This window comes from Anas acuta, chromosome Z (genome assembly GCF_963932015.1).
Source record: "Anas acuta chromosome Z, bAnaAcu1.1, whole genome shotgun sequence".
Taxonomy (NCBI): Eukaryota; Metazoa; Chordata; class Aves; order Anseriformes; family Anatidae; genus Anas; species Anas acuta.
Genome location: NC_089017.1, coordinates 63,114,444 through 63,135,623, shown reverse-complemented (window position 1 = coordinate 63,135,623; position 21,180 = coordinate 63,114,444). Strand labels below are relative to the sequence as shown.

Sequence of the window (21,180 nt, the reverse complement as noted above, 5' to 3'; positions counted from 1 at the left end):
AGACTTCCAGGTAATGACACAATTAAAAATGTCTAGTAATATATAAAGAATGCAAACAACCACTCTTTGAAGACAGACTGTCTACAGCTGCCCATATCAGGGACGTTTCAAAGGAAATGTAGATTTTTTTCTCTGAGCAGCCATAAAAGCTTAAGTGATGACTAACACGATTGATTTAAGCATTTCAATATTAACAAGCCACTACTGTACTACACCATATTATCTAGCAATAAATCTGTCCTGTTGTGCCATGAAAGAGACATGACAGTGTGTGCTTACTCACCCTTACAAGGCTGGGAGCAATACATGAACAAGGTATCTTGACATTCTTGAGGCACTTTTCATGAGACATGAAGTTGCAAACTGTGGAAATCAAAGAAAGAACTGTAAGCAAGTCTTTCACAAAGAAGGGACATTTTGGTGGAAAAAAAAAAGAAAGAAGAAAACAACAAAAAATAATCACGTGGAGTGAAATACGGTTGGGAAAACATCTTCTTAATCACATTTGCTCTCCACTAGATATGGTATCCACACGACTGTTATACGTCTCCAGCCAGTTTTGTTACCAAGATGTTGGTGATAGAAAATAAAGGAGGAGAGCCTATCTGAATGCATTGCAGGCCAGCAGCAAGTCATTCTCCCCCCCCAAACTCACTCTCTCTAAGTGCCAAAATGAGCTCTTAATTTTTCAGAAGAGATTTTAAGCAGTCTGTGGTCCAAAAGATCTCTTTGATGTTGCCAGAGTAGATGGACATGTTTAAAAGGGATTTTTTCTAAAAGCTAGTGCATGTGACAGCAATGAACAGGAAGACAGCGTTCACACTCACTGAGCGTAATGGATGAAGGAGACAAAACTAAAAGCAGTTACATGCAGCTTTGAAAGTCAAGAGCAATTAATTATTTTATTTATGTATTTATTTATTTATTACTGTGTCAGTATCAGGTTTAGAATTTCACCCAAGCTTTATTAAATGCATTTTGACCAAGACAGCGTTTGATGAATCGTTTTTCATGGGGATGCTATTTTCCACAGCTCCGTGCCGCGGGTTTACAGGTTTAGTTTGCACACAGGGAACAAGGGATTCTTTATCTCGTTGCCACCACCTCGCACCAACGAACTAATAAGCCATGCAGGTATGGCTTTAGAGTCATCCACCTTTCAGAATTACTCTCTTCCAGTTCAAGCACGAAGCCCTAAGCGTACAGGCTCAGGCCTCAGTCCCTCACGTGGAAGCACCTTTCCAGAGCTTCTGGCAGATCCCTCACGAGTTGCAGTGATCATGGTACACATGAAGTTTTTGCACGTCCCTGGTTTTCAGAAGCATGCTGCATGCTTCCTAAGCTTCACAAGCAACTGCAGAAAACCCACGTCAAGCTTCCCATCTGCAGCCCATGTGCAGGACTCACGTTGCTGTTACTGGTAGTATGTGCTCATGCCATCACAGGCAGATCATTTTCTTCTCCTCCCTTTTCTCCAGCTCATTTACTTGTGATTTCACAACACCACCTTCTCCCATGTCAACACAACAATTTAAATGCAGGCCCACTCCTTTCTGTGGCTTACTGTCAGCCCACAGAAAGCAACCTTTCCTTTCGGTGGCATGGAAGATGACCCCATTCATATAAGCGCTCCTTTTAATATGTGTGGTAGGCTGACATTTGCTTTTCATCTGTCTGGAAGTCACGGAGAAAAAAAAACACTGCAAGTCATTGCTGTGCTATTCGCCATCCATGGCTGAACACAGAGTGACCACTACAGAAATGAAATGCAAAGCAGGAACAGAGCAGATCGAGGCCTTCTCTTTGGTGCTATCAGGTGTTACATCTACCTGTATGGCTGATAATATTCCTGACTCCATGGGGCAGATAAGCAGCAGAAACAGCCAATGAAGGGGTGATAAAGGAATTCTCAGAGCTGAAAATGCAGACACCCAACGTATGTAAATGTTGTCACGTGAAGGAGCATATAGCACATCAGCACAGATGAAACCAAGGAGAATCTAATAACTGTAGATGCATCTCCTGCTCCAAAAAAGCAGGTTAGACACAGAATGGTGAATTCTTACGAATTCACTTAGATCGGATGTAGATATAGGTTGTAGACAGGTGAAACTGAGTCTCCCCTCAGGTCTCCACGACATTTCCACTCAGGCTTGCAGGAAGGCACCTGGCTGCTGTGCAGACAGGTCTGCAGAGGCTGCAGGAAAAAAGCTAGCTGCCCACTTCCCACCAGTCTGGGTTTTACCACACACGCTACCACCAGAAAACATTTGCCCCAACCACTTGTTTAGGAAGCCTCTTCACTATTTTGCGGGTGGTCCCTGAAGTTTAAGCTGAACCTGTCTAGGTGCAGGGGGCTGGCAGGAGCAAGCTGACAGAGGGTCTTAGGTCCACAGCCTGCAAAAGGAGACAACATGAAGCTTCAGACACCTACAGGCTTCTCTCAAGAACTTCACAAAGGGGTGAGAGAGAGTCAAGGAGGAAACTTCAGTGACTGAAGAAATTAATTAAAATGGCAGCTTTCTCCTGCATTTTCCTGGTTCTCAACTAGTCAGACCACAAAGGGAATAACAGAGCAACGCACTGTAGATGGCTCCCACAAACGTTTTGATCTGGAAGAAGCAGCAGACAACAGAAGTCTGCAAGACCAGGTGGCTACTGCCTAAATTTTAAGTGTGCTTAATAACAAGTCAACCAACCCCTACAGAAACACCTCGGGGAATTCACAGAAGAATGCTCTAAATCAGCCAACAGCAGTGGGCCTTCTCGCTCCCCTGGGCACGGACCTTGAGGTGTTCTCCATTTATGCAGCCAACCCAAGTCACTGCATAAAGGCAGCACCTCATGGTTCAGCTGGGCACAGAAACATGTACTAAAGAAGAATTCAAGCCAACAACTTTGGGAAAGCCAGAAGTTGTCACAGATCGAGACAACATTCAAAGTACTGAATTTCCTAGAATTTCAATGGAAAAGCTGGGACCATTTGCACAGAATCAAATTAAGAAATGTTAGCAGGCAAATGCAGGAGGTAGCAGTGCTCAAGAGGAGATTTTAACATTTTTCATGAAAGGTTTCCACGAGTTTTTCAGGAGGTACATGCCTCCACTGCTTGTCACGTGCATTGAATCCAGCAGAGACGACAGCCCTAGCTAAGTGTCGTTTCCCTGTCCCACAGGGGCCAATACAAGCACATTTAGCACTTGTAGCTCTAAAAGTAGAGCTACCAAATTGCTCTCCAAGGAGGACCAAGGAATGCCAATACAAAGACCAAAGCAGGTTTGCCCCTCTCCTCGAAGTGTGACAGACTTAACACAAGACTCTGGACCTACCGACACGTGTGTTCGTAACGCAGGAGTATCCATCTCATTTCAGTGGGCACACAGTTCGAGCTTAACAAAAGCACCTCCAAAGAAAACTGCAATTCTTCCTCCAAACACACCCTCCAATGCTTTCCCGGAGCAGGGCTTACCTAAATATTTCCCAGATTGCAGCCTGCGCTCATCCTGACATCCTCCTCTGCCTCTGGTCCGTACACCCCACAATTCAGGCGCACCAGCACCACAAGCAGCAACCACGCTCTCTCTTCTCCTTCCAGCAATCCCCTCTTGCTGTCTGTGTGATCTGATCCTCTTCGTGCTGCAGGGAGCTCTGTCCATGCATGCCCTGCATGTGCAGACCTACAGCAAGCTCCAGAAATTCACAAGAAACACCACAACATCTCTGCCAACTGCCTGTTGCATGGACAGCACTGGGAAAATATCATCTCCTATCATGAAGAGACAACACGACCTCTCAATATTGCCTGGTTGAGTTGGCACATAACAATTCTGTTAAGTTCTGCACGAACGCCAGAGCTCACTAGCTCACACTGTGCTCACCTGCACGAATTGCCATTCTCAGCAAGCACCTGCCAGAGTTTCTTCTAACCTTGTAACTACAGTTAGCGATCACTGAACGACCCAGTTGACTAAATGGCTTTTTTTGTTTGTTTGTTTGTTTTTAAAACAAACATTAGCTCAGCCACAAATGGACTAGTAATTCAGAATTGTTTTCCCAGCTATCAGTGTACATTAAGTTTTTCATTTCTGGAAAAACATAAGAGCAACACATTAAAGCACATACTCAACTCATTAATGTGAATATAAATAAAACTAAATGAAAAGCAATAATTCACTGGGGCATCTTGTTAAATTTAAGACTTGGAAGAAATCCCTGTCTCAGAGGGTTTACAGGACAGGATTGCCTGACGTGTGAAAGGAGAGCACAAATGAAAACTCTCTGCATTTCTCTACAAAAAAAAACTAAAAGGCTACATAGGCATTTGTGCATGTCACCTTCAAGCACTCCACCTTATATTCATCAGCCCCTGGCAATACAATGGTGGACTGAAATTAAATCACTCAAAACAAAGATTCCCTTGCAGCCCTCAGCAGCCACCGTCCCTTTTGAACTCACAGCTCACTGCTGCCCTTTCAGAGGGGGTGGTGGGCAACTGGAGCAGCATCCACATCCACATCCCTACCAAGGCACCACAGCCCAGATCCCACCTGCAGCCTTGTCCAAGTTCATTGCTTCCCTTTATCGCTTCTGTCTGCTGCTCAAAAGCAGGCCTGCCCTCAGTCTGGTTTTATTTCAGCATTTCACATGTGGTGAATGCCAACTTTCAGTTCCAGGCAGGTCCTTTCCGTGTACTCTAGCCATGGCTACATCTATCTGCTGGTAAGATGTTCAGAAAAAAACAACAAAGAAAAGGTTGTGGTTACAGCCAACAACTGACTCTGGCACCAGACCACCCTTTGGGTATGCAGGGGAGCTTTGCCAGCATTTCCTTGAATGTATGGAAACCACAGGACGGAAAAAAAAAAAAAAAAAAAAAAAAAAAAAAGGATGGTTCTACTAGATTAAATTTTGTGCAGCTTTTACCCAACATCGGTTGCCTGCAAGTGTTACAGATGATAGCTCTCCAAACATACATCATCCTGAAAGGGTCATCTGTAAAAAAGATGAAGCAGTAGATGGGGAAATAGAGGTGAAATCCTCAATGAGTATCTAAAGTGCAACTTTAGAAGTACTCCTACTGCCTTGAACTGGCATACACAGCAGTTTTAGGCTTAAATTTTAATGTATTCATCTTAAAAACTGAGCACATTTAGAAGTAGCTTCCTGTATTAGATGCAGGTTGTACAATTATGTTTTCCCTACCTCTAACCTTACTGTACTTCCTCTCTTTATCATAAAACACCACAACCCAGGACTCTTTCTCCTCCTTCGCGCCACAACCTTCAGCTCGTTAAGGTTTTCTATGCATCAGACAAAACTCATCCGCAATAAATTTTTTGCTTTTCCAGCTGAAGAAATCCCAGCAGCTACCAGCAGCAGCACTGCTGCCAAGTGAAGTTGGCTGAAAAGAAGCAGGACCTTGATGAGAGCTCGCATTGCTAGCTGACAGACTGAAGAAGCACCTGCCTCCAGGCTGCAAACACCACGGTGGTGGGCACCACGAATACGGGTCTGCTGCTGGGGGCTGGGTGGACTCCCTGGAAAGGCAGCGTGTGTGCATCTTCCCTTCCACAGTGCCACGCACGCGGTCCTGCAGACCCTCCTCTCCGAGGCATCGAGTCAAGCAGCTGTATCACGGCAGCACGAAGAATACGCGGTTCAGTTTCAAGCCCTCTGCTTTACAGGAAATGTTTTAACTGCAGCAGGTACTACAGAAAGAATGAGCGCTCATACCATTTCCTCCAAAGAGGTAATTTACTCCAGCAGGGGGAAATTTTTTGATTCTTTTTCAATAATTTCAGTATTTTTCATTTTCATTAACTGCAGTAGAGAGCACTAATGTTAAGAGTGGAGCAGGCTTTCAGAGAAAGTACACCATACACAGCCTGAAGAGCTAGGGTCACTCTCATACGCTGTAAATCAGTATGACTCCCTGAAGCTCACTGAAGCACAACAACTTGCAGAAGCCGAGATTCTTTTCCTTCAAGTCAATACAGCAGATTATAGATTAGAACATGTAGCATACATCTCATTTTCATCAAGACAAAGAATGAATGAGAGGTAAATTATACCCTCAGCTACATTGCCAGGCTTCCTGTCAACGTTACTGGTGAGAAGAGATATCCATCAGTACTTCTAGCAACGTAAATATTCCTCTTAACTAGACATAATTATTACAAATCTTTGCTCTGTACATCAGCAACTTAAATAAGGCATCAACAACTCAGAGCAAGAGGGAGTATTTGAGTTTGCCTGTGCTGCATCAAGCCAACACTGCAACCTACTCTCTGGCTACAGGCATTTCCTCTCCCCAAAGACAGAACTACGAGGAGTTCTTCAGAATTATGAAACATTCGCCAGCTCCACTCTGAGAATGCTACAAATTCTGTGATTAACAGAAGAATCTTGGCATTTATCAAAACAAATCCCTGCAGGAATGTAGAGGTCTTCCATGGTTTTCTCCCGAAAAAGGCACCTACTCAGGAAGGAAGAAGAGTCGAGGACGTTCCTGAACACAAAGGATGATGGAAGCATTAGGATTTAAATCCCCTTCTCAGAGCTGCAAACTGAAACTCAGCTCATGAAGAAAGGCAGAAGAGCAGTAACAAGTCTGCCCCAGTTGGTTTCAGACATCCAGGCTATGGTTTAAATAGCGTTTTATTTCTGTAGCACATACCTACATTGTTCGAAATTGTTTTTTTGCAGAAGTATGTACTATTTTGGGCACGAACCTCAGTACGTTCCAGAGTTAACTGCAATGAAATTATGTAGGTAATACATTAATTTTTGCAGAAATCCAGGAAGCAAACGGCCTCAAGGGCTCAGCTAATCTTGCATTCCTGACAGGCATCAGCCAAACATGCTCCAGAAATTCACCCAGGAGAGACAATCCACAGCCTCACCCTGTATCCTTTCAAGCCTTTGCTGTTAGGAGCCCAATGCTTGATGTGCAAAAGCTGAATCTCCCTCATTAAAAGGTATGTCTAGCATTTCTTGCTCTGTTTGCTACAACCATGAAGAACCATTTATCTTCCTTTCTCTTTGCAACTGTTTTTACAGCTAGCTACGACAGCAAGGCAAGGTGGTGGTGGTTATTTCAACCTTCAAAGGGGCTTATTTTGGGCATGTACTGACAGTGGAACAGAAAGCAGAGCAGAAAACACAAAGTGGCAAATCTTATCTCGTCTTTCAGGTGGTTATTTCTTACCTCTCCCCTCCCAGAAGAAAAAAGACAGTGCTCAGCAAATCGAAAAACATCTCTGTTAGTAAGAGCACTTGCTATCACTGCTAGAATTCAAGAAAGAAAGAGAAAAAAAAAGACAGCGAGTGTTTATTCAGTTCAGCCACTTTCCCCAACTTTACCCTAAAACACAGAAGGGCCCCCTGGACTTCTGGTGGATCACTAAACCAAACTATTTCAGCCCAGGACCTGGAAAGGTTTCCAGAACAACACTCTATTTGTCAGCATTTGTAAGATGGTGTAGCTTTTGCTCCAGCTCTGCCGGGCTCCACGTCTCAGCACAGTAGCAGTGGTTTCTGAAGAGGCTGTTCGCAGCAGCTGGGGAAGAAAAGACAGGTCCAGAGTAGCCGAAAATGGAAGTCAGCTTGTCCAGATCAGTTCAATAAAAATACACAGGCACACAATGGCAAGGATGTTCTGCGCAGAAGGTGTTGCTGCTGCTGCGTACTTGAAGGCTGGGAGGAGGAAGTGCAACTGCCTGTAGATGGACGGAGCACAAACAAACAAGGAATCTAGCAACGCCATGGAGTAAACCAGAGCTTCAAAGCTGTTGTGCAAGCCAACTCAAACACCCTCTGCTTTCCAAACAATGAATCAGTGGGACTTAAAGGGCATATGAGCACCAAGACAACTCAGGCCAAGTCACCCTAACACAATCAAAACAGTTTTATTTTGGTCAGAATTGGGAAGGTTATTTCCTCCTCCCCTCCTGCTCTTCCAGAGCATGCTCATGATGTGACACAGGCCAAAACACAAGCTAAGCTTACCGCCTCTCTGCCATGTAGGGGCCTTTTCGCTCACCCCTGCAGTTGTCCTTGGTCCTGCGAGCAGGCTGTTTTGCTCAGCAGGACTGCCTTTGTGTTCACTGAAGAGATCCATTGATAATTAGAAGACAATAGCTTTGAGGAAATGCCCAGAGGCTAGGCACTCACAGATTGGAGAAAAATACATTTTTTAAAATCTCTCTTTTTTAAAAATGAATATAAAACACATTGTTATCAAGTAGATTATACAAACAGCAGCACTCAAGCTAATGGATGAGAGGGTCTTTTCATCAGTAACTTGAAAGCACTGTTCTCTTTTCACAGGAAGCTTGCAGGACTAAATTTTACATTTGCTACACAGCTTTGAGCTCCTTTTCCATTGTAACAGCTTGCCAACACAGACACATTTAGCTTTTGTGTTTAGGACTGTGACCACAGGGCAGTCTGAATACTGGGACTATTCACTGAGAGGAATGCTGGATGCAGCCATGCTCCTTGCCAGCTTGTTTCCCAATTCAGCAGAAACATGCGAAGACCTGTGTGCAATATTGGTGTGCTCTCTCAGGCAAGGCATAACCTAGGATAAGTTTAGCAGTCTGTTGCGCAATGCTTGCTAAATGTCACCAGAGAAGCTGTCACCAGAAGCTGTGGCCGGCCCAGGACGCCTCACACAATGGCAGGGCATGGATGGAAAAATCTCTGAAAGCTTTAAGAAGTCAGGCGTTAAAACACCTTCCTCTCTCACTGCAGTGAGACAATGCCGGCCCCCGTTCGTCTTACAGTTCAGTTCGACCACGTTGTGGATTCCATTTCTCTGCAAATCCACTGAGATTCGGAAACCTGTTGAGATTTTCTCATCATTTACTGAGCATCTTACTGATCAGTCATACATGCCAGGTCCTTTCTGGGACTCTTGTCTTACTCACTAACCATCCATGCTTATCCCTGCTTTAAAAAGAGCTACAAGGATACGCTCCATCTGACCAAAACACAGTTTCCCCCTGCACAGTGGGGATAGTGTGGTATTTTACGCTTCCAAAACTGCCTGCATGACAGCAAGCTCTATATATAGGTACAGATACCCAAAAGAAATGTTTTCAAAACATCTGAGCTCTGTAATTTCAAGGCAGCGCACTTGAATCCCTATTCATTTGTATTTCAGATGTTGCTGTTCGGAAATAACATAGAAACCAGTCAAGTGAAAACAAGACAAGCCACTGAATAACGAGGCAGAGTCAAATGAATTCAGTGATATACCTGGACTGTCAATCATGAAAGCACTGATTTGGTTACGTAGGCCTGATTGACTTGTGGCAACCTTACAGAGCCCCTGTGCTGCACCAAGGACCCCTCTCTTTCTCTCATCAGCAGGCTGCGAATAGTCCAGGGTCAACAACAAGCCTCATTTTGTTTCTCCACCCTCCCTGGCACGGTAAGCCCTGAACTGACAAATGAACAGGTCCTCACCTGTCAGAAAAGCACCCTCACCATCCTCCATCCCCTGGCTTCACCCAGAGCAAGCTCCCCAAACCCTGCTATGCAGGCAAAGCCAGAGCACCTGCAGCTGCAGAGGCAACGAAGCCACCCACGCTCGGCGTTTTGCTCCACCAGGGTTTTGCACTTTGGGAGCAAGAAACAGTGGCACAAGCAGGCTGTACCACCATGGTAAAAGTGCCATTTCTACCTGGTCAAGAGGCTGTCCCCAGGTCATACCCACATCCAGCAGAAGTCCTAGGCACCCTACATATAACAAGAAGAAAGTCTTCACGGTGAGGTCCTCTCCTTCCTTGCTGTAAGATATGTCCAGTAATAATACAGTCTGGCTGAGTACAGGCCTCAATGAACAAAAAAAGGTAAGTTTTGCATATACTTTACTTTCTCCCTCTCAACAGAAAGCTGGGTCAGACTTCTCACCTCTGAAATAATTTGGTCACAGGATTTCAAAGGCACGTGGTTTCTGCTTAGAACAAGTCCCTGGCATTACGAGATTTTTTTCTTCCTTCGACAGATGGCTAGTGCTTAACTCACATTTACACCCAGAACGCATCAACACCTTCCTTTTCCTTCAGTTTTAGCCCACAGACAGGACCACGGTGTCTTGGGACAAGATGCTGGCTCACTGCTGGAAAACAAGAAATTTCCAAGAGGGCAATTTTCCAATAAGTTTTCCAGCACTGGGAGAGAACTTGGCAAATTACCTCTCGACAGTTTCCCCAGAAGATTCTCAGAGGAAGAGGCATCCTGTTCACAACGTGGAGTTGTAAAGGGAGCCTGGAGGGATGCAGTTCTTCCCCTTCCGTCCAGTGAATTAATTTTTCCACTGAAGTGTCTCTTGCATGGGAACTGACACCCGCGATGCCACACCAACAGGCCTCTGGGATGGCTGTAACTCCCGGCCCAACAAAGAGGAACCACAGCCTCCCATTCTCAGGCTCTGAACCACGGACATCTGCCTGTCTGAGGGACAACAATTAAGCACTCCAGTAGCTTCCATACAGGCTAGAGGATACAGGCTGCCCATATAAACCAGACACCAGCCCATGCAATGGAGCCCTGGCTTTTTGCCACCTCTTCCAGATTGCAGCCTTTGTGGAGCTAGAAAGAGTCAATCCACTTTGGGGTCTGACCAAAGAACAAGCACACTGCACCTGCAGCAAAATAATACCATTCCTTCCACTCATCATAGTGTTATAATAAAGAACCACAACCCTCCATGCTACCAACAAGATACATCCAACCAATTCAACCTAGATTCTTTGTCGTTGAAACGGAGTATGTAGCTTCTCTGAGAACTGCTGGAATAACTTTTTCCAAAAATGGCACGGCTTTCCCCTCTTTGCCTTCGCAAGGTAAATACATTTTAGAGTTCAAATAAACCTGCAAAGGCCTTGAGCCCAGTGCAGTGGTGTGAACACCACACTCAACACCTAGAGCATGTCCTGGTCCTACGGATCAGCATCTGTCAGAACCCCCCCGAGGTCCTGTACCTGCAGGGAAGGAAGGGGTGTACCTCCTCATGCTCCTGGAAGGCAGAGCAGGGATCTTTTGGTGACAGCCAACTCAGAATTTCAGCAAGATGCCATAGGGATAAGAAGAAAATCACACATCACCTGCCATTACGGACAACCCCCTTGAAAAGCACTTAAATAATACTCTTTTCCCTGGCTTTGTCTAAAGCTGAAGCCTTTTTTGTCCTCTAGTGTAGACTGCCCACGCCATCAACTGAACTGTGGATTAAAAAAACAAGGGCTACAGCAGAGAAATGCCAGCTCTGTAAGCAAAGAGGGAAGGCAGGGGCAGAGAAACGTGTAGCAGGTAAAAAAGGAGAGCTCAGAGGGAGACTCAGCCAGTCCGAAGGAGGACGTGCACACCGGTGTCATGAATACTAAAGACATGGTACTTAACACCCTGCAGCAGTTGTCTGCAACAGCTTCTCCAACTTACTGCTTTCAAATCCAGGCTTTACAAAGAGAAACTTTGTCAATTGTTTACCATCCTTCTCCAGCTGACTTGGGGTTACTGGGCAAAACAAAGAGCTATAGCTGGCAGTATTCAGAACAAAACAGCACAACGCCAACCACAAGGTGGTCCCACCCCAGCCCTTGGTTTTAAGGAAACTCCACTAGAACTATTTGACATTCACTCTAAGCATCCTCACAACCAAATCTTCATTGTGCCTGGGCAACTGAGCTAAATATTGTAAGTTTGCAGCCCTCAAATACCATGCACAGTCCCCTGCATTGCTCCTGCAGGTTGCCTGCCCAGCACAGCGTGCACAACTTCACACACAGCAGTGTCAATGTCACACGTCAGTAAGTAGCTTCTGAAAACCCAGGTAAACAACACAGAGGTCTCCTACAAAGAAAAAACAGCCCTGTTAACACTTCTGCAAGTTTAGACACACACACCAAAACATCTCCTCACACAAAGGAGAAACAACAAAATCACATCTTCGGGTTTTAAAAAGAAGAATTTGAGTTAAATCAGCAGGGCAAACTGTAACAGAATTTAAGGCACAGTAGGACTTCACATGCCATGACGGTATTTTGTCAGAAAACGATGGTGTTGAAACAATTGCCTGGAATCCCTCACAAAACACCAAGATTTGGTGATGCTTTGAATGTTACAGTATGGGGAAAGGTCTTAATGCAGTCCAGAGACCACAGAGTGCATTGCTGGGGGTACAGAGGTACAGTGCACGCGTATCGCACGCACACAGAGACCAAATCAATTTGCTCAGTGCCCTGGAGGAAAGAAAGCAAAATTTCCCTCCAAAACACACCTAAGTCTTCAAATGCATTAAGGAAAGAACAGCAGCATTTCATATAAAACAAAGTTCCTCCACTCAGTGACACAACCAGCATGCCAGAGGGCTGGATTCCCTAGTAGGTGCAGCTCCTTTCACTGCCCCTTTCAGAAAGTGAATACAGAACATGAAAATGCAGTAAAAAAAAAATAAAATAAAATTGAAGAGACTAGAATAAAACACAGTTATTCTTAACTACAAAGCACCCACCTACCTTCACTGAAGTTATAATTTTAAAAGAAACACCACGTACAGCTTAAATGTCGGCCAAATTATTAGTATTTTTTAACCCAAGGTAAGTGCTCTTGCTCTTTTAACACGGGTAATTTCAACATTATTTAGCACATCTCAACACTTCACATCACCATGAAACACAACAAAACAAGGGAGGAAAGAAAAAGAGCAGTTGCCATGGTAACCCCTACCTCTCATTCCTGTAGTGCTCTGTTTCCAAAGTGCAGCGCAGACAGAAGTGTACAAAACTACAGGACTCGAGTGAAAAACTGAGCTAGAAACACAAATTTAAAAATAAATAAATCCAAAGAAACAAGCTCCTGGGCCAGCTGGATAAGTACACTCAATGCTTTCTTTAGCTTGTTTGTTACAAGGGTATTGACATGATCCGGAAACTAAAGGTAAATGATTCATACAAGGCAGACCAGAGGAAAAAATAAAACACACTGTTTAAGGAAAGGCTCCCAAACTGAACTTGTTAATCTTTGTGCTACTTTTTGGAATCACCGTTCCTATCTTACTACAAATTTCAAATATTTTAAAAAGATTCCTGTCAAGAAAGAGTGGTGATTTCAATTCTACCACACTGGCTTGAGTCAATGATGAGACTCAGGCCTATACTTATCTTGAATTTAAGGAACGGTCTCTCCTTCACATGAATAAGTTCATATATAATTCATAGAAGCTGAACATTAACATCTAACTGGAGAACAGAAGCCTGCAATGTCAAAATGTTATATACAACACCTACAACTACACCAGATCTTTCAACAAGCAATAGCTCAGTTCTTGAACCAATAAAATTCATAGTCTACCCCTGAAGTACTGAATTAGTGTGATATATCTCCATTATCCTTCCAGACTCAGGGGAAGGAAGAGGAGGAGGACTTACTTTTAAAATAATCTACTTGCTCCTACTGAAGAATAATGCTTGAATGAAAAATACAGTGGTTTCAAGAAACCTCAAGGCACTTGCCAAAAAAGGAGCTATTCTGGATAGAAGAAAATATAGGAGGGATAGAATAAAGGAGGTCTGAACCAGCATAGACATGAGGATACTTAACTGTCTTGAAGAGCATTTTTAACATTACAGTATTTTTACTTGCTACTTCAGCCTATTTCTGACCAAGGATTTGGCTGGGGAGGTCTGATGGACACAGCTTCTACTGGGAAAATGAGGCAGTGGTTAACTTCTTTTCATTATCATTAAAAGAGAAACTACAGTTAAAGCAGTCAATGGCACAGAAACCAAAGCAAGAATTGCTTCACTTGGTATTGTTCACACAGGAAAGCCATCTTCACACAAGAGAAAAAAAACAACAACAAAAGGAAACCATAAGAGGAGTAGATGCTGTGTTTCAATTCAAAAGCTCTTTTCTCACTTACAGCTCTTAGGATTTATATTACAATGAAAGCCTGTCTCCTCCCTGCAATGGCACAAACAGCATATTCCCTCCCTATGCCTCCCACAGGGTATCCAATATTTCACTTTTCTGGAAAGTTGTGCCTCTCTTCCTCCACTAACTTTGGGTCATACACTTGGTTTCTCAGTCAGCATCTGCTATTGGCACAGTTAAGTCCCCACAATCCAGGTGTCAAACGTAACTGTGAGTGCCATTTCCTCAAGCTGTAACTCCATCCCCTTCTATGATAAAGTGTTGTAATTACTTTCTGAAGGGCTGTTGTTGACACCAATGACAGATCCCCGGGAGTGGGTGGAGATGTGCTGCACACAACTCATGCATTCAGGCCAGCAACAACGATCCCAGTATGGTACTACAGCACCAGTACATGCAATGGCCTCTGTTGCCTCCCAGAATTTCTGCATCAGCTTGCAGAAGCATCTAGAGAGCATTAAATTCCCTAGATATTTGTGAATATCCATGAAATCTGAAATCCCCCGTTCCTTTCCTCCATATCAACACTGTTTTCAGAAGTGGATAACATGAACAAGCTGTTTTTCTTAGGTCATGCTACTCAACTCACACCTTTGCTTCACATTTAAAGGCTATTTTTGTAGCAGATACAGTCCAGGAATGCTAACTCTAAGCACTTTCCCCTGCAAATTTGTGTTTGTAATGATTTACACTTTGGCATCTTAAGTAAGCTCTGAAGAAAATCTTTCATCTCACAAGAGGTATTTTCGATCCTGAAAGAAAGACCAAGTGTCTCAGAGAGGACTAGAATCAGAGACATAAAATGGTTTGGGTTGGAAGGGACCTTAAAGACCATCCAGTTCCAGTCCCCCTGCCACAGGCAGGCATACCACCCACTAGATCAGGTTGCCCAGGGCCTCATCCAACCTGGTCAGGGACACCTCTAGGCAACCTGGTCCACTCCCTCACCACCCTGTTAAATATTTTCTTCCTAATACCTAATCTAAACCTACTACCTCTCAGTTTAAAGCCATCACTCCTTGCCCTATCACTGTACCCCGTGACACAGAGTCCCCCTCCAGCTTTCCTGTAGGCCCCTTTAGGCACTGGCAGGCCACTGCAGGACCTCCCCAGAGCCTTTTGCAGGCTGAACAACCCCAGCTCCCTCAGCCTGTCTTCACAGGAGAGGTGCTCCAGCCCTCTGATCATTCCCATGGCCCTCCTCTGGACTCGTTCTAACACTTCCATGCCCTTTTTGTGCTGGGGGCCCCAGCGCCGAGCACAGCACTCCAGGCAGGGTCTCACGAGAGCAGAGCAGAGGGGGAGAATCCCCTCCCTCACCCTGCTGGCCATGCTGCTTTTGGTGCAGCCCAGGATGTGGTTGGCTTTCTGGGCTGCAAGCACGAATTGTGGGCTTGTGTCTAGCTTCTCATCAACCAGCACCCCCAACTCCTTCTCCTCAAGGCTCTCAGTCATTCTCCGCCCAGCCTGTATTTGTGTTTGGGATTGCCCTGGCCCAGATGCAGGACCTTGAACATCACCTTGTTGAACCTCATGATGTTCACACAGGCCCACCTCTCAGGCCTGTCCAGGTCCCCCTGGATGGCATCCCTTCCCTCCTGTGTGTCAACTGCACCACACAGCTTGGTGCCATCAGCAAACCTGCTGAGGGTGCACTTGATCCCATCGAGCCTTTCCATTCTATACCCAGACACTTCCCACATGCGCTCTTCATACGTGGAGGAATCTTAGCAATTTCCTTGTATTCTTCTGTCTTCTTCTGAAGCTCCCAAAAGATTTCAGCACTGAGGAAGTATTCTCCTTCAAAACACTTCAGGGACTGGTTAGTAGAGCACTTCCATACTCACTGCTTAACAGAGCGTACCAGTTCTTATCTCCACATGCTACGGAGAAAGTACTGCAGAAAAAGGACAGTGTCATTTCCTGAATTACATCATGACAAGCCAAGGCATTCAAACATGACACATTCTGCCAAGTCAATAATGCAAAGAGGAACAGAGATTGTTTTGCTACCTAATCTCACACAAACTGGAAGTCCTATTTCCTTACCAGTGTAATCCAATACAACCCTACAGAACAACATACTCCTCCTACTTTAACACCAGAAGCTCAAATCATTCAGTTTCTCCTAAGCACCTGCATTTAGCAAAGTATTCAGAATGCCTCCAGCAATCTTCTGTATGTGAAACCTCCAGGGACTGATTAAGCTGGCCAACTCAAGTCAATTTTATTTTTATCATTTTGAGTTGCTTCACATCTTAAACTACCTTGTTTTTACAAAGCAAGTGGCATGAACTTTATATCATACGTGTGGTATTTAAAAAGCCACCAAGCAGGTAAACAGTATCAGCATACTGTACAATCCTAATCCTGCTTTCCACATACATCATTCAGACTAAATCGTTTGAATAGGAAAAAAAAAAAAAAGAAACAAAGACATACAGAAAAATACAAACATGCTCTTTTCTATCTATATTCACATATACATGGGAATATGCATACATGAAGATGTATATATGCAAATACATGCATTCTTTCAGATTCAAGAGAATAAAAATATTTAAATTAACATAAGAAGTGAAATTAGGGGTCAATTCTACTCTAGTGAGTACCAGACTTGATGGGACTTCCACAAGTGAGGCATCAGTGGGCAACAATACAATTTAAAGGGAAGAATATTGTATGCACACCTAGAAAAAAAAAGAAAAAGAAAAAAGAAGTACGCTTCCAGCAAATTCCCTATCACATAGTGATAATGCAAAGATTAGTTTTTGCTCTTTGTTTGGGTGTGTTTCCTCACAGCCTTCTCTCACAACTTAAAGGCACCATCAAGCAAAAAAGACTGGAAAAATAAAAGAGAGAGAAAAGAACAAGAAGTGATCAAAAGACATCATTTTGTCGTTGAGCAGGGCTCTATGCTAGACACACATCCTGTTCTTTCCACACACTGCAGCTGAGTCAAAGTAAATACATGAAGGTAACTTACTCATCTGGTTTCGATAGGCGTTGCAAAAGCAGTTTCTCCAAAGGGCTTTACCCAAGCAGGCAAGGACTTTGAGCCAGCTCAGGATGGACCTTATGGGCAACAAGTGGCCCAGAAAAATGACAATCTGAAGTGATGAAATGCAGCATTAAAAACAACTCTGGGAGACAGGCAATATGACCAAAATGCAGAAGTCATCTGGGGACAACCTGAGTCAAATATAAGTCAGGAAAATGCTGCCACCTGAGAAAAAAGCTCCAAAGGCAGAAAGAGAATCAGATTTCTGAAAGGACAGTAAGCAGAAAAAACAAAACAAAAAAAAAAAAACACTGTAGATAAGTTCTAAAGTGTATATAATAAAAGAGGAGAAAACAGACAAGCTGGGAGGAGCTTCCCCCAAAAGAGCTCACTGAAAATGATGCAGGAAAATTCCTTATCCTTGGACTTGGAAATCAGAACAAGATAGAGGGAAGAAAGAAAAAAGGCAACACTAGAAACATCTGCTACAAGCTTCCAAGAAGAGAATGAAAGCTAAAACCACTGCATGTCATCTTGTACTGGACAATAAGCAGGAGACCCTATCTCCAGATCAGCATCTGTGCTTAGGCTACTCAATGCCCATTACACATAACATGTCCCTTGTTGCAAGGAAACTGCCAGTGCAACGTGGTTGCTTAGTGGGATTATTTCATGTAGGAAACCCCAGGATACTATGCCTAGTGCTACCACAGGTTATTTTAGGAAAACATTGACATAAAAGCAAAATCACTACTTAAAAAAAAAAAGTGCTGATGACTAAACCCACAGGAGCACAGAGTAATCACACAGAGCGATGTGCGTCACTGGGAGAGATGTGCTACATGCCACTTTAATACAAACTCCTACGTCTAGAAACAGGGAATGCACACCACCAACACGGGAGAGAGGAAAGGGGATACCACAGTGCACTGACTCCCAGAAAGGAACCGGACCTGAGCCGAGGGGCATGCACACAAATATCTTGGAAAGCAGGAGCAGAAGAGCATCTTTGTAGCCACGAAGTACTGACCTCACCTCTACCTGAAACAGTCTATCCGGCTTCTTTAAGAAAATGCTGTTAAGCGACTCAAGTACAGCGCTTGGAAAACGCTTTACAGGGAAAGCCTTAGAGTTCAATGTGCTTTGTTTATCAGAAAAAAATAACTAGTCAGGCATTCATCTCCCACATAACTGCAAGAATGAATAGAAGGCTTTTAGACCCTTTACACAGTACAGCAAGAACTATGGTCCGTGGGAAACTCATCAGAGGAAGACTGAAAAAATTTCTTGCAAGAGGAACGGAACCAGAGGGTATAAGCCTAGAAAGTGGCTGAGGAATACCTGAACATTTTAAAAATAAGTAATACTAAATGAAAGATTGCCTGGAAAGAAAACCTGCAGAGAACAAGCTGCAGCCCTCAGCTACTCCACAACGTGATGGATTGATGAGCACCTTCTTTATTGCTTTTGTCATTTATCACCAAGTCAGACCGAGGCAGTGACAGAGATGATATATAAACGTGCTGTGGGAAGCCTGGTATTGGATTACTGGCTTTAACACTTTCTGCAGCAAGTTATTTCCTACCTAATTTAGTTCCTGGACTCAAATGTGGGTCTACTCCATCAACACAAAATATAGCTTCTGGCTACACGAGCTGTGCTCATCCTTGCAAAGTTCCCTATACGTTCCTTCGCATCACTGATGGTGACAATGACATTTTTTCTCTGAAGCACTGTCAGAGGGAGAAGGTGAAAAGAGAAGAAATTCTCTTTAGTGCAAAATGGTTTATCCTCAAAATGCAGACTGGTAAATAAATGGCATCTTTCTGTCTGTCAGTCAATGTTCCCAGCTTTTTTCCCAACATGTGTTTTAACTTGACCAGAGCTGAGCTAAGTTTCTGTCTCAGGGTTTCTTTTGGAGCTTTATTTTTGTTTGTTTGTTTTGGGGGTTTTGTCTTATTTTTATTTTTTGACATTGTTTGTGTTTGTTCCTCAGATGGACTTGGAGCTACATGGCTCAATGTAAGCTTTAAATGCAGCAGTCACATCTACACAGCAACACTTCAACCACAAACTCACATCACACCTCGACATCAAACACCTATTGTCGCACTGAAAGGCCTCACCACTGACATGGAACATACAGCAGAACAAAGAAAGCTAGTACTGAAAATTAAAACTGATTGTGGGATAGAAGCGAGATTTTACTGTGGTTTTACCTCCTTGCAGCTTTTATTTTTAGTTTAAAATGCAACAAAGCAAGCCAAGCTCACTGGAAGACAGAATAATTTGTTTTTCTTTTGAACTGCAAGCATTAAGACCTTCTGGGGAATCTCATAGATCATTCACTTCCCTCAAAACTAAGCTGAACCAAACCAGCAGGGTCAAGGATGTTCCAGCTGCCTGACCCAAGCACAGAATTAACCAGAAAGGATGAGAGTTCAAGGGGATCGCTCCTCTTCCCTGTGCTCCCTGCTGCTATTTCCACATCTCTGAAGAGAGAAACTGCCTATGGGTCCAGCTCCCAGATTTAAACTAAACCAGGATCACATGTGCATCTCCAGATCACTGCAGAGATGCTGTCCGAACACCTCCATGTTCTCCTGCACCAGCAAGACACAACATGGCTTGCCCATGTATAGGACATGCATATCTGAATCACAGCAGCTTTGCCTAAAATAAAAATCCTTTATGGCTATGTTTTTTAAGGGAGGGGTTTACAACAAACTTAACTCCAGTTCACCATTTGCATTGCATTCTGAAAAAGTTGAAGTGCTGTCAGACAGCAGCGGAACCAGCTTAGGAGAAACAGGAATTTCTGTGCCTTGGAGTAAGTTTGGAGGTTCTGCTTAGAATACAAAGCCTTAAAACATAAGCAACAAAACAGAAAACAAGGACGATATTTCCCTAAGTATTACTTCACTTAATGCCTTCACATCCAGACAAGCACCTTATGTGCTTGAATTACATTTTCCTAGCAGAAGGGGTTCAAAAAAATACAAAAAAGACCCTAATCATGTCTTCCAATAAATGCTCCAGTAAAAGATATAAAAATAACCTAAAAATGACTGAATAATTCTGTTTAATTTGCCAACCAACTTGCTTATTACTTAAATCCCAAATGTTTTACCTTTGGCTAAAATAAATCAACTTAATTTCACATTAGAAGGATTTATAGCACTAGAAGAATGTGTAGCCTCCAGAACATACAGGTCATAGAATCATCCATAATTCTTCCTACACGTTTTTTTTTTTTTTTTTTTTTTTTAATCTGATATATAAAAATAAAAAAGGAAAAGCATTGTGAAAAGAGTGTATTTATTGGTAGATAGATATAAATCCAAAACTTCGAATTCAGTATTTGCTAAAAAAAACAAAACACAATTTTCTGAGTGTATGAAATTAATTCCACTACCCATAACAACTCAACTGTCTTTGTTTCATATGTAGACTTTACGTACTGAATAGATTTATATATTGAACTTACAGGATGCACACATACACGTACAGAAAACCAGCCACTTACACGCTTCTTCCCTGAGAAGCCTGAGGAAATTCAAAACCCACTCAAAATTGAAATGACCAGGCTTTGGAAAGCAAGACGAATACAAGAGAGTCATTGTTCTTGTTGCAATCGAAACATCACTTATTCTTTCACATACACATACTTATCAAAGGAAGTGACAGCTACAGTGTAAAGTGGCAAGAAAAATAAAGAGTCATTTAGAAAGGGCTTATGGAAAACAAATGTGAAGAAAAAAAAAGGGCAAACATCTGCAAGCCTGTTTGACTGAGATTAAACTAAGTACGTGCACAAAAACATAAGACAGTAACATCTTCAGACACAACTTAGTCTGCATGGTAAGACTACCAGCTTCCATCTAAAACATCACTTACAAAAATACCTATGCAGCTCCAGCAGGACAGCTGCAGTTCTCCCCAGATTTGTCTCCCTTCCTGTGCAAAGTTCTGGCGACACAGTGCTACAGGCCCTGCACTGGAGAGGTGTGCTTCACCTTAAAACAGAGGGGTTAGATGCAGGATGCTCTGTGCCTTATGTGAAGAGCATCGGAGCATCTCTCCTATGTATTTTTCAGAGTCTGCATGAAGAAAAGGAAAGAAGCACTCATCTTGGCCCACACAGCCAGAAATGTGCTAAGCATTCATTATACTTTCCTGTATTTTTGTAAACAGCCACATAACCCATGTGGGCATGTGTCAGTCCATGCTGAGCAGTT

The 21,180-nt window shown here is 43.4% G+C and overlaps 1 protein-coding gene across 3 annotated transcripts in view; it reads right to left on the bottom strand.

Moving 5' to 3' along the window:
* DGKQ (diacylglycerol kinase theta) overlaps window positions 1–21,180 on the bottom strand; it is an 89,909-nt gene that overhangs the window by 67,019 nt on the left and 1,710 nt on the right. For 2 of the 3 annotated variants that reach the window (XM_068666130.1, XM_068666131.1), the window contains exon 2: window positions 284–363. In XM_068666130.1, coding sequence (XP_068522231.1) covers window positions 284–363 — 80 coding nt within the window. Of the gene's footprint in view, window positions 1–283; window positions 364–12,735; window positions 12,758–21,180 lie in introns of those variants that run through there. The other variant, XM_068666132.1, reaches the window with a different exon arrangement.